Source organism: Polistes fuscatus, unplaced genomic scaffold, assembly GCF_010416935.1.
Source record: "Polistes fuscatus isolate 324 unplaced genomic scaffold, CU_Pfus_HIC Scaffold7, whole genome shotgun sequence".
Taxonomy (NCBI): Eukaryota; Metazoa; Arthropoda; class Insecta; order Hymenoptera; family Vespidae; genus Polistes; species Polistes fuscatus.
In genome coordinates, this window is record NW_025113151.1 from 10,021,160 (window position 1) to 10,034,924 (window position 13,765).

General features: G+C 27.5%; 1 protein-coding gene across 1 annotated transcript in view; it reads right to left on the reverse strand.

The window, feature by feature from the left end:
• Positions 1-13,765, reverse strand: part of LOC122524084 (circadian locomoter output cycles protein kaput-like) — a 49,038-nt gene that overhangs the window by 33,405 nt on the left and 1,868 nt on the right. The window contains exon 2 of the mRNA XM_043646166.1: positions 2,214-2,307. Coding sequence (XP_043502101.1) covers positions 2,214-2,293 — 80 coding nt within the window. The 5' untranslated portion in view covers positions 2,294-2,307. The remainder of the gene's footprint in view (positions 1-2,213; positions 2,308-13,765) is intronic.

Consider the following 13,765-nt stretch of genomic DNA (forward strand, 5'->3'; position numbering starts at 1 on the left):
ATGCAGTTGCTTCCAACGGAAGATAAATTGTATATAAATTTTCTCCCTACTCTCGATTGATTATATATGTCGATTCCATTTTCAAACGATCTTCTAACCATCGACAACTTTAAAAAAGAAAAATAAATAAAAATAAAAACATTTCTTTTTGTCAACTCGACAGCGATGTTATTTTTCATTAAAAATCGACAATTTATCCGTGAGTTTACCGTTTTCTTGTACTCTATACGTAATTATTTTTTAGTTCTTTTTTCGCATTACTTTTATCATCATTCTTTTCTTTTGTTATAGAATTAATTCGTTCATACTTTCTGAACATTTCATCTTCTTGAGATTTCTTTGAGGATTATTCGTGCTTATTAATTTTTTTCATATTTCTTTTCATTACAGTAACATACCTTTTCATTTTATAAAAGATATTTCAAAAAAATTTGTATAACAGAAATTTTTTATTCCTACGTCATACGAGAAATACTTTATTGTATGGAATATATTATTTAAATTCGTTCCATAAGTTAATCCATGTAGAAATCAAAAAGTTTCCGATAAAAAAAAATAATTCACTTTTAAACCACACGCGCGATCCAGATTTTAAAAAAAAAAAGTTTATTTGCTGCATAAATCTCCGAAAAAATAACTTCTATCTATATTAATAAAAAACCAAAAAAAAAAAACAAACGAACAAAATAATTGAATAGCATAATCACATTTTACGTAATTACAATAACCCGATTATTACGAAGTCTATGTTCAACACACGTTTCCTGTTAAAGTTTGAAGAATATAGTGCTTTATTTTTCGTAGATTAGGTGTTAGAAATATCTATTCAAAGAAGCTCTAACTAAGTAAATTTTCTCGCAAGATCCGTTGCACTGTAATCAGCTGTAAATTGTTTATTGAACATTTACGTAATAAAGGAGACTAATTAATATAGGATAAGATTGTTTTAAGATCGTACACGACGTAACTTAGAGAACCTACTTTTGAGAAATTTTTAATTTAATATTAATCAAATGTATATTAAATAAATTTATAAAAATGTATATAAATTTTTTATTTATACATATAAAATATGTAATTTTATATGCTTCATTTCTTAAAGATATTAGACGATTTTCAACCTTAACCTAAATCATATATATTTATTAATGAATTAAATTAAATTTATTATTAATAAATTTATTTAATTTAAACGGTTTCATTCTCATTTGATGTCAGTTTCTCGAAAGAAATCTATGGTGTCACCAACACAAATCTCACGAGTACCAAATATTTCAAATTCAAAGGTCAATAAAGTTTTACATCATAAAACATTCGCGTAAAATCTGTTATACTGAGTGACAATTATTATACTTAACAAAGTTTTAAACGATTAACTCTACTTTTAGAATTTTTCAAAATATTATTATCAAAGCTACTTTATCAGTATTTAACACTTTCTAATCTGAACAATTTATTGTGTATCTTGAACAATTTATTTGTGTTATCTATGAGCAAGTCTGTGCGAAATTTCGTTATAAAAATATATAAACAAAAAATCGTGTCCTTATTTATTATATTATAATTAAATTTTTTTATTATAATTAAACCCCTATCGACTTAAACCTTTTAAAAAGAAGAATAAGAAAACAAGATTTGCATTTTACGTTATAACGTATGATAAATGAGTTCATTATAATTTCCTCTAAATAATATTATTATTACTATGTATAACTTTTGAAATCTTTATATTGTTAACCATTGGAAAATGAAATTTATATGCATTGAGATTCGATGTTGAAACGAAGTCTATTTATTAGGTGTGTTACGGTCTTTTATTGAAATAGAAAATGTAGAGTCGCATAATTAGCTAAACCTAATTAAGAAACTAGTAGTACAAGGAATAGTTTACGTACATTGCGTATATTTCGTATATACGATAAGAATTTACAATTTTTACGAATCGTAAATAAATCGTTAACACGTTGAGTGTCACGCTCGTTATTTAGTATTGAAATAAAACAGGTGTTGTGTGTGTATATATAGAAAAAAAATCATAATATAGATATCAGTCCACACTAATTTATGAGAAATATATCGACTTACTTCATCCAGTTAATTTCAAATCGCTTTTACTCGCATGCATTGTAAAAATTCACACTCATCATTTTTTGTTCCCCCAAACGTGCCGAAAGAAGTATAATTTCAAAAAGAAAAATAAGAATATAACTTACCCATAGGGAACCAAACTATCAACCACTTTCCCCGTGGACGTCGAGGCAGCATTGTCTTCGCTTACTTCTTCATCCTTCATCTTCTAAAACAGTTCTGAAAAATTAACATAAATCGGTTAAGTTTTTATTTTATTCTTATTCTTTTTTTTTTTTTTATAATTCTTTTCTTCTTCTTCTATTTCTTCCTCTCTTACAACCGAAATCTTTTCGTAAATATCATCGAGTTTTTCCTTGACATGCGTAAAAAAATAAAAAAAAGATTAAAAAAGTATTGACTATTTAAATAAACAGCAAGGAAGGAGTAAGAAATTTCGGTGCCACGTGTTTTTTTCTTTTTTTTTTTTTTTATTCACCCCTCCTTCTTTTTACGTTGTCCAATTTTGATAAGAGAGTTAATCAAGAGTTCTATTATTTCAATTTACCTTTAGAAGATTTTGACGAATAATTGGCAGTTGGTGTCTATTATTTTTCTTTATAAATCTCTCTCTCTCCCTTCGTTTATAGGATAATTCATCTTCATTCTCAACGGATACGTGATAAAATAATACGTGTAACGACTCGTGTAAAGAAAATGATATTGATAATTTCGAATACACGAATAATCCTACGATAATAATATAATTAATTGAATCGAATTTTTATACGAGAAAAAAGAAAAACACGAAAAAAAAAATAGAAAAAAAGAATAAAAGAAATCGCTAACAATATATTTTTAGCTAATTTAAAAAAAAAAAACCTAAAAAAAGACACATATTTATCTTTTATGCTAATTTATTCTTTCTTTTTCTTGTTGTTTTGTGTTTTGTCTTTCAAAATTATTGAAATTTAAAATATTTCTATTCTTTTTTTTTTTCTTCTTTTCTTTTCGCGTTATCTTTTTGCGCGCACAGATATTTATTATTTTTGTATAAAATTACGAGCCGATGAATCTCAACGAGAAATTTTCGATGGAAATACAAATATCTCGATTAAATTCGCGAACGGATTATAAAATCGTTGTGAAAGATTTAAATTAGGGGGTGGATAATGAAATATTGATATATATTTTTGTTGTTGTTGCTATAGTTAACATTTGTGCAAATTTTTTTACATATAAAATATATTGCATGTTTGCTAAACAATAGGAACAATTGAATTAGGCTTTTTTTTCCTTTAAATTTGCATAAACAATAAATGTAATTGTCAATGTGTATTAAAAAATACATTTTTCGTAATAATCAGTGAAACAAAAATGTTCGAATTAAAACAATTTTTAAAAATATTTTTTATCACATTTTAATAAAAACACGTATATTTTATGCATATTCAATTAATATATAGATTTGGTATCACTCGTAATCAAAAGGTTAATAGAAACTATTTTGCATAAGTTCAATAGTTGTCTGAAATATCTTCGTTAATAATTGCTCGATAATTGGCATATGAATTTCTATTTAGAATTACCAACCACCTACGTATAAACATTCGTTCACTTTTCTTACACACACATTGGGTAAAATTATTGTTCATTCGTGTATTCTCATCATACTGCTTTCCTATAAACGTCAAAACATGTGACAATGCATACATACATACATACATACATACATGCACACATACGTACGTACATAAATACATACATTGACAGTAAAGATTTCATAAAATCTAGATCAATTTCAATTTACCTCGACATTATTAATTATTCACAGTTTGTCGTGTAAAACAAACAATGAAATACGTGATTTTGTTTCTACATATCCAATTGACAAATTGCTTATCATGTAGAATCGCATATATTGAAATATATATCATTGAAACTTAGGAATCGATTAATGTCATTCTAAAACAACCTAAGCATCGATAATAACTGCACATTGATAATGAAGTTTTTAATTTATAGATTCTAAAAATAAACAAATAATTAACTAGAGGAAAAACAACAAATTTGTTTGTTGTTAACAAATTAAACAACAATCCTGAAACAAATCAAATCTTTCTTGATTTATTCGAAGGATTTAATAAGTTAAGTTCTCTCTCTCTTTCTCTCTCTCTCTCTAGGTGTACACATTTACGTATGTAAATACATACGAATGGAAACAAATATACATATATCTTTAGATAGGAATAATCTGAATGTGGAAAGTGACATATCAGGTAGATACCATGACGATACGCAAAGGGTCATCGACATCGCATTTTATTATCAGTCAAGTTCCGCTGCATACGCGTTATGTGACAAAGTTGATAAGATGCGCTATGCATTCGTTTTCCAAGAGCACAAACGTTATTATACATACTGCTAACTAACTTGCTATTGAGTTTATCAAATTGCTACTTGGATTACGAAACAAAACCACCAGGTCTTGAGAGAGATATTACTATTCATTATTTTATTATTATTTTACTTAATCCTAGAAAGCAAACAAATCTCGCGTTTCTAAAATGCAACAAAAAAAAGAAATTAAAAATAATTGCTAGAATGAGTAGAAAAAAAAATAATCATTATTACAATGTTCTATCAAAAGATAAAAAAGAAATATAAATCAATTTCAATAATAATTCTTACAAAGTAAGCGTAAGATTTTAAAATACAATTTCCCGATAAGATGCACTATGCACTCGTTTTCTAAGAGCACAAACGTTATTATACATACTGCTAACTAACTTGCTATTGAGTTTATCAAATTGCTACTTGGATTACGAAACAAAACTACCAGGTCTTGAGAAAGATATTACTATTCATTATTTTATTATTATTTTACTTAATCCTAGAAACCAAACAAATCTTGCGTTTCTAAAATGCAACAAAACAAAAAAAATTAAAAATAATTGCTAGAATGAATAGAGAAAAAAATAATCATTATTACAATGTTCTATCAAAAGATAAAAATGAAATATAAATCAATATCAATAATAATTCTTACACAAAGTAAGCGTAAGATTTTAAAATACAATTTTCCCGATAAGATGCACTATGCACTCGTTTTCCAAGAGCACAAACGTTATTATACATACTGCTAACTAACTTGCTATTGAGTTTATCAAATTGCTACTTGGATTACGAAACAAAACCACCGGGTCTTGAGAGAGATATTACTATTCATTATTTTATTATTATTTTACTTAATCCTAGAAAGCAAACAAATTTCGCGTTTCTAAAATGCAACAAAAAAAAGAAATTAAAAATAATTGCTAGAATAAGTAGAAAAAAAAATAATCATTATTTCAATGTTCAATATTCAAAGATAAAAAAAAAATATAAATCAATCTTAATAAAAATTATTACACAAAGTAAGCGTAAGATTTTAAAATACAATTTTCCCGATAAGATGCACTATGCACTCGTTTTCCTAGAGCACAAACGTTATTATACATACTGCTAACTAACTTGCTATTGAGTTTATCAAATTGCTACTTGGATTACGAAACAAAACCACCAGGTCTTGAGAGAGTATTACTATTCATTATTTTATTATTTTACTTAATCCTAGAAAGCAAATAAATCTCGCGTTTCTAAAATGCAACAAAAAAAAGAAATTAAAAATAATTGCTAGAACGAATAGAGAAAAAAAATAATCATTATTTCAATGTTCTATCAAAAGATAAAAAAGAAATATAAATCAATTTCAATAATAATTCTTACACAAAGTAAGCGTAAGATTTTAAAATACAATTTTCCCGATAAGATGCACTATGCACTCGTTTTCCAAGAGCACAAACGTTATTATACATACTGCTAACTAACTTGCTATTGAGTTTATCAAATTGCTACTTGGATTACGAAACAAAACTACCAGGTCTTGAGAGAGATATTACTATTCATTATTTTATTATTATTTTACTTAATCCTAGAAAGCAAACAAATCTCGCGTTTCTAAAATGCAACCAAAAAAAAAAATTAAAAATAATTGCTAGAACGAATAGAGAGAAAAAAATAATCATTATTTCAATGTTCTATCAAAAGATAAAAAAGAAATATAAATCAATTTCAATAATAATTATTACACAAAGTAAGCGTAAGATTTTAAAATACAATTTTCCCACATTGATACGTGTTTATCAAAGGGGGTAGTAGGGTAGAAAGATTCTATCGTCATTCGAGGAACTCGACGATGGTCTAACGAAATGAGTCAAAAGGCGAAAAGAAATTCTACATACAAATAAGGGTAGGGGGTAGTTTTCGATTTGAAAAGATGTATGAAAAGGCTACGTATTTTCTTTTATTTTTCCTTGTAAACGATGAAAATAACACAGAATTCGGATACACGCCGTTGGCCGTGTTACTACTATTCTACACACATGCAAACACACACACACACACACATACACACCTATAATCATAGTAGAAAACGATAAAGAAAGAAATAAGAGAAAAAAAAAGAAAAAAAAAAGAAAAAGGGGGGGGGGATTCACTATCCTGACGCAACGATGAAAAATATGCACAGAAGCTACGAGTAAGGTCCCTATGGTGTAGTAGTAGTAGTATCGAACGACGACTGAAAGAAACAAAGAACCCCATAGGATGAGACGATGCACGGTGTGTATATGCTTCTTCTTCTTCTTCTTCTTCTTCGTTCGTTCGTTTCCCGTTCATCGAGCACAAGCTTTGCTCGTACCCAGCCCTCCCAGAACCCCCCTATCCCACCCCATCCCATCACACCAATCTCCACCCTCCTCCCACCCTCTGTTCATACCTCACTCTCACTCTCTGTCTCGTAGGGTCGTCTAGACTTTAGAGACACGCTTTGTTCAACGGATTCTACTTATTCTCATCCTCCCCCCTTCCCCTTTTTCCTCCACCTCCTCCTCCTTCTCCTCCTCCTCCCTCTTCAACTTTTCATTCTTTCTTCCATGCCTTGACAATGTAGAGAAAGCGAGAAAGAGAGTGTGCAGTTAAGTATTATAATTCGAGTATAAAATTAGAAACGTTTTGTACAGTCTATAAGATTTTTTTTTTTTTTTTACTTTTTTTTTTTTATTTTTTTGCCTAATTATCATATACAGTTTCTTTTAATGCACTTTTGGGGTTACGCATTTTACTAAATTATACGATTTATTTTTTCCATTCAAACTCGCCAAAAAAAGAAAGAAAAAAAAAAGTAACCGTGTCATCGTATTCTTCTTCTTCTTCTTCTTCATTCTTTAATTTAGGCAAGTTGCCTGTTTCGTAACGACGTTTTTCTGCCTATTGCACTGTTAAATTGTGTCGCACCATCGTTTTCGTGGGCGCCCTGCACTTCTGCGGCCAATCGGTGATTTATCCCGTGAAATTCTGCCGATTCTTGTTGTCCATTCTGCTAATAGACAGAGTGTCGTTTCTATGTGCCGCAAATTTTTTTACGTTGGGTAGGGAGCTATTCTGTAATTGAAAAAAAAAAGAAGAAAAAAAAAGAAAAAAGATATTTAAATACTTTGTTATCGTGTGTTTATAACAAAAGTGTAAAAATTATAAATATAAATGACACGTGTATCCTTGTTGTGATTGTATTACAACAAAAACAAAGTAAAATAAAAAGAACCATCGATACTATTCAATTACGTCAGTGTCTACGCATATTATTATACGTTTTTTATTCTAATTTTTTTTTATTTTTAATTATATTTATGCAGGTTGTTTCTGTTTTATTCAGCTAGTAACAAAAAAAGAAATGTATTTACTATTACATTTGAAATAAAATTAAAATAATAAACGTGACGTGTTATACTTAACGTAAGATCGTAAATGTCTCATTAAAAAATAATATAGGGAATACGTAAAAATTATATACGACTAATTTTTATCATGATTCTGCAACAGAGAAACATTGGTAACATTTAATTACTTGATTTGAAAAAAAAAAAAAAAAAAAGAAAAGTGTTGATTTTTATTACGATTAACACGTAAAAGTTTTTTTATATATAAAAGAAGAGTAATTTTCTTACGTACAGGAGGATTCAAAAGTTTTCAATCTATAATGTGAAGAGATGCAAATTTTTGCTCATAATATTTTCATATTTAAGAATAAGGGCCACGAATACAAAGGGTTAATATATTATTCATATTAAATAAATTCAATGTGTTCCATATATATATATATTGGATAAGCATATACTTCGATACGAAAATTAATCAATATACCGTAAAGAAAATAAATTTAACAGTAAATTACTTTTGTATGCTGAAAAAGCAAACGCATTTTTATAACGATCATTTTTATGCAAAAGTAATATTTTTAAATTAATTCTATATATGAACAAAATATTGTATTATTTAAATAATATTCTCAACGTACTTTTGAACATAAATAAATAATGTGCTCTTCATTTTCAATGACAAACTTTCAACGGAAGATCAAATGTGTTGAGAAAAGAAAAAAAAGAAAAAAAAAAAGAAATGAAAAACGAAATATTTGATTTTTAGATGGTATATATGTCAAAGTTAATCGAATAAAAATATATAAATTTCTTTTTTTTCTTTTCTTTTGCTTTATCCTCGCGCATTTAAAAATTTCGATTATCTCCACTTTAACCTTTTTAAAAAATTCTATCAAATATCTTAACCAACCTTATATGCATAAAATGATGTATTTTGTTCACTCTATTAAAATCTGCATTGGCCCCGATGTTACGAGCAAAAGTTACTTTAGAATTAATTCCAAAATTCTGCATAATTTAATATAACTATAACGCGTTGAGAGAGAGAATATAATACACTACTTATGGAATATTAATGAGGAATAAGTACACCCATTATGGAAAATATGTTCTATATTAAATATAATATAACACACACTCAACTTGATATTCATATCGAATACACGCATACTTCGATGCAAAAATAAATAAATATATCAAAAAGAAAATTAATTTAAACATTATATTTTACATTGGAATGCTCAAATTGTAAAATGCATTTTACAACGATCGTTTGTGCAAAAGTAATATTTCTCAATTAATCCTACCGAACGAAAATTAAATTATTTAAATAACTTGTTTGTATAAAAAAAAAAAAAAGAAAAAAAAAAAGAATAGTGGCATCGATTATATGATTTATTAAACTCAAGTGATAACGAAAAAAGGAGAGAAGAAAAAAAAAGTAAAAAAAAAAAATAAAAAATTGTTTCATTTGCATAAGACCATACACGATTGATATTTACTTAAAGAACACGATGAACATTTTCAATTACTTTGCTTGTTTAAATTAAATTAATAATAAGTAGAATATACACAAAAAAAGAAGAAAAAAAAATAAAGAAGAAAAAAGAGAGACGAAAGGAAATGTACCAATACTGTATGGATACATACAGGGTGAGTCAATAAGAACTACTATCTAAAATAATAAATCACCTATTTGGTGGTTGCATCTCATATATTATATCTCGCAATAAATATCTAAATTCTTTCATATCGATAAACAATGCAATATTTAAACATATTATTGGGCTTATTCGCAATACTTTTTACACACAATAATCGGTCAACATATTTTCTTACAAAAATAGGATAGATTAATTTTGAAAAAAAAACATAAGGTCACTTTGATGTGTATATATATGTAGAAAGAAAGAAAAAAAAAAAAAGAAGATATAAATATCATATAAATCAAATTATATATCCATCCAAGATGCATTGCTCAAAATGATACATAATTCATTAAAATGGGGTTTTTTTTTTTTCATCTAACCAATAAGTAATGAGTTATTTTGGATAGTAGTTTTTATTGACACACCCTTTATATACTTTTACCATATATATATATATATATAAGATAGTATGAAAATAGTGGAAGATTAGTCTGACGACGAGGTAGGACGAAGGTACACACGTGGCTTATTCGTGAAACAGTATACCCAAGATGATATATAAACTCAACTTCATTCTCGAAGAATAGAAAAATTTCTTTGGACTAGATGAGCGACCATTAAATTCATCCACCTTTATACGAGAAGTTCCTCCTTACGGTAACAAATCTCGAAAAGTTCGATGCTTAATCACCAATCGAAAAAGAATTATTCGCAATATCATCAGTTTTACAATATGTTATTATCTTGCTTTTTTTATTTTATTTTATTTTATTTTATTTTTTGATTTACGTACGATTAACAAACTAATGTACGAATTAACGTTGGAAAAATTGTCAATTTTATATTCAAACTATTGTTGTGATTGTATTTAAAATTAACAAGGGATTATATTTCAGATCTTTGATTTCTAATGTACATTTTAAAAATGACGAAAATTAAAATGCATTAGTCACCGTTTCCACGAATACGTAATTTATAAATAGAATTGATTGTAATCATTTGAAATGTTAATTAAAAAGTATTTTAAAAGTTTAAGCCCAACAACACACACACACATTATTTTGAGAGAAACTTTTTATATTAATTACAATCAGTTTGACAACAAATTGTGATACGTTATGAGTTGTAAATCGTTGGATGAATTAACGAACGCATTCGGTTAATAGTAATGATCAATGAAAACTAATAACAAACTAAATATTATATTTAATTTTTATGTAAACAAGTCACGTACGTTTTAACTTATCTAACAAAGTCAGATAATGATTAAACATGCACGTCGTTTACACACATGCGTCATATGTATATGACTATAATTAATAATTAATTGGCATAGATAATAATTGAAAATGTGATATTACTTTTTTATAATCAATTTTTTGTTACAAATCATCTTTTAACTGATTCGTTCAGAATCGACGTTTGCATTTACGCATAAATAGCAATTAAGAAAAAAAAAAAAAATTATGATGAAAAAGAAGATTCGCCAAGTCACTCACGTTATTTACAATCCATGAAAAGTGCATTAGTTTAACATTTAATTATATAATTTGTATGGTTATAAATAAAACTCTTATTAATTCTTCGTTCGATACTATAAATACAATAATCAAATTATTCTTATGCGTAATTACGTTTCTTCATTAGCAATGACATTGCTAATATCATTGTGTTCCACGTGCAACCAAGAAAATGACAAGAATACGATAATAAATTGCGAAAATGTTGTTTTTGTTCGGACTCGAACGATTGTTATCCGTAAGAAAGTTGTTATTATTATTAATAATTTAGATTATTATATTTGTAGTAAAAAAAATAAAGAAAAACAAACACTGTATGCAATACAAATTCGTCAAATATAAATTCAATGAAATTCAAAGAAGCGTTGCCTTATTATTTTGTTTATTTTTATTTTTTACTTTATTCTTTGCCACATTTTTGATAAAACAACATTTGATTTAATTTATTTTTCCCTGCGTCACTGTTGTGATTTATAAACGAAACATTACGAAAACTAGACGATGCAATAATCGAATGCAAAAAATAAAAAAAACAAAAACAAAGAAAGAAGGAAATATACCTAGTAATAGAAACGCCGAGTGAACGCTAATATATTGTTCGTTAACTGCGTAGTTTATAAAACTCTTTGCTCGATAAATGAACATTTTTCTTTGACATTCTCGATAAGATAAAGATAAAAATTCTCTTTGAAAAAAAGACAAAAAAAAGAAAAAAAAACAAAACAAAAGAAAACAAAACAAAAAGTACAATAAAATATCGACAGATTGAAATCTAGCATACCACCGTGGAAAATAATTAAAAAGAAGAACTATTACACGCGGAGACCATAATCTCGCGAGAATCGCGATAAACAACCACCCCTTTTTCAAAAACTCCCTCCCCCTCCTCCTCCTCCTCTTTCCCTTATCCCCTCTCTTCCTATGGCAGAAACTTTCGGCCCACCTGTCGCAGGTGCGCATTTGCGAAAATTGAAGGGGGACAGAAAAAAAAAGAAACAACAAGAAATTGTTAGCGGTGACTTGTTTTCGGGAACTTAACTTTGCCTAACAATTTCTACTCGTCGTACTTAATAAACCCTAACCTCTTAATCCTTTTTCATTTATGTCTTATTCCACTTCACCCAATTACAATTATTTGATTTCCTTGGAATTGAAATATATGATATTATTCGAATAGATTTAATCGATCTTAAGTTAAATAACAAATATAAAAACTACTAAGTTAGATATATAAATACGATTTCGATGTATAATTATATTGAACGATTAAAAATGAATAGATACGCGCTCGAATTATGCGCCATTATTAATTTTCAATTATATACGTTGACGTTTGAAATAAAAAGAAAAAAAAAAAAAAACACAAGGGGGTTTATCTGTCCTTATCTAAATAAGCAGGTTAAAGAAAAAAATGAAAAACAAGAAAAAGAATGTACACGCAAAGTCCGCGTTTGACCTTTGATCGCGTTTCAAAGTCTCGAAATTCAATGACGATTAATATAGGTATTTATTATTCGGGTGAGAACAGTTTTACTCAAACTCTTGCTTTACTTCTTTTTACTTACTTACTTACTTGCTTACTTACCTTCTTTCTTTCTTGTATTTTTTTCTCAACCGGTATCTACGTGAAGTGCAATGAATGATGATCACCTTTTTAACACGAGGACGATTGATTATATTCTTTTTTTTTTCCTTTCTTTCTTTTTTTCTTTCTTACTTTCTTTTTTTAGAACGTTGAAGAAAATAACAACGAAATAACAAAATGCAAATGCGATTTTATAACTTTCTAATTGTAAATATCGTTACTGTGTCAAAGATTATGCGTAATTTCGGATTATGCGTTTCGCTCCGATATCTAAAGGTTATTAAAAGAAAAAAAAAAAAAAAAGAGGGAGAATAAAAAAAAAGACACGAATCACTAGTGGCTCAATGCAACTTTGTAAAGAGTAGTCACGAATCTAATCTAACAAAAGGAGAACTTCGACCGATGAATTATTTAATCCTAAGTAGCGATAACACGGAGAATATAATTTCTTGAATACACAAGGTCAACAAGCGGCGTTTTAATTTTCTTAAAAAGCATCAATCATCATTCTCTCGTATTCTAGAACATTTTATATTTACTTATAATCAAGAAAACGCATATCTTTACCAAAATCATCTATCGTTATCGATGATTAGTATAACACCTTTTAAAATTTACCTGTATTATGTACATATAAAAAAAAACGTTGCAATAAGTATGCGTTATTGAATTGAGAAACCGCGTATTCCAAAAATATGACCATCCCACTCCAGATAAAAAAGATATATGTATTTTTAAAACTTTTGAAAAAGCAACAAGAGAGAGAGAGAGAGAGAGAGAGAGAAAGAGAGTAGGGGAGGAACGCGCATGCGTGGTGCGTGCATATTATCTATACTACATGTATATTACAAATAGATATTTTTGATTTTTATTTATTTATTCATTAATATTATTATCATTACGTATTTTTGTTAATCTACATAAAAAGACTCGAAAACAATAGAATTTTTTATTAATAAAACATAAACAATATACTCAAATACTAATGCTATTTTTTTTTGCAATGTAATGCACCGGTGAACTCCGAAAACTTTCGTCACTTTTTTTCTTTTGACAACGTTTTTAATATTTGAAAAACAAATGGGAAATATTTTAAAGATAATAAGAATAAATAAGGAAGAAAGATAAGAACAAAATAAATTATTAATAAAAACTTTCCTACCTTAAAACACTGTTTTTGGGGAA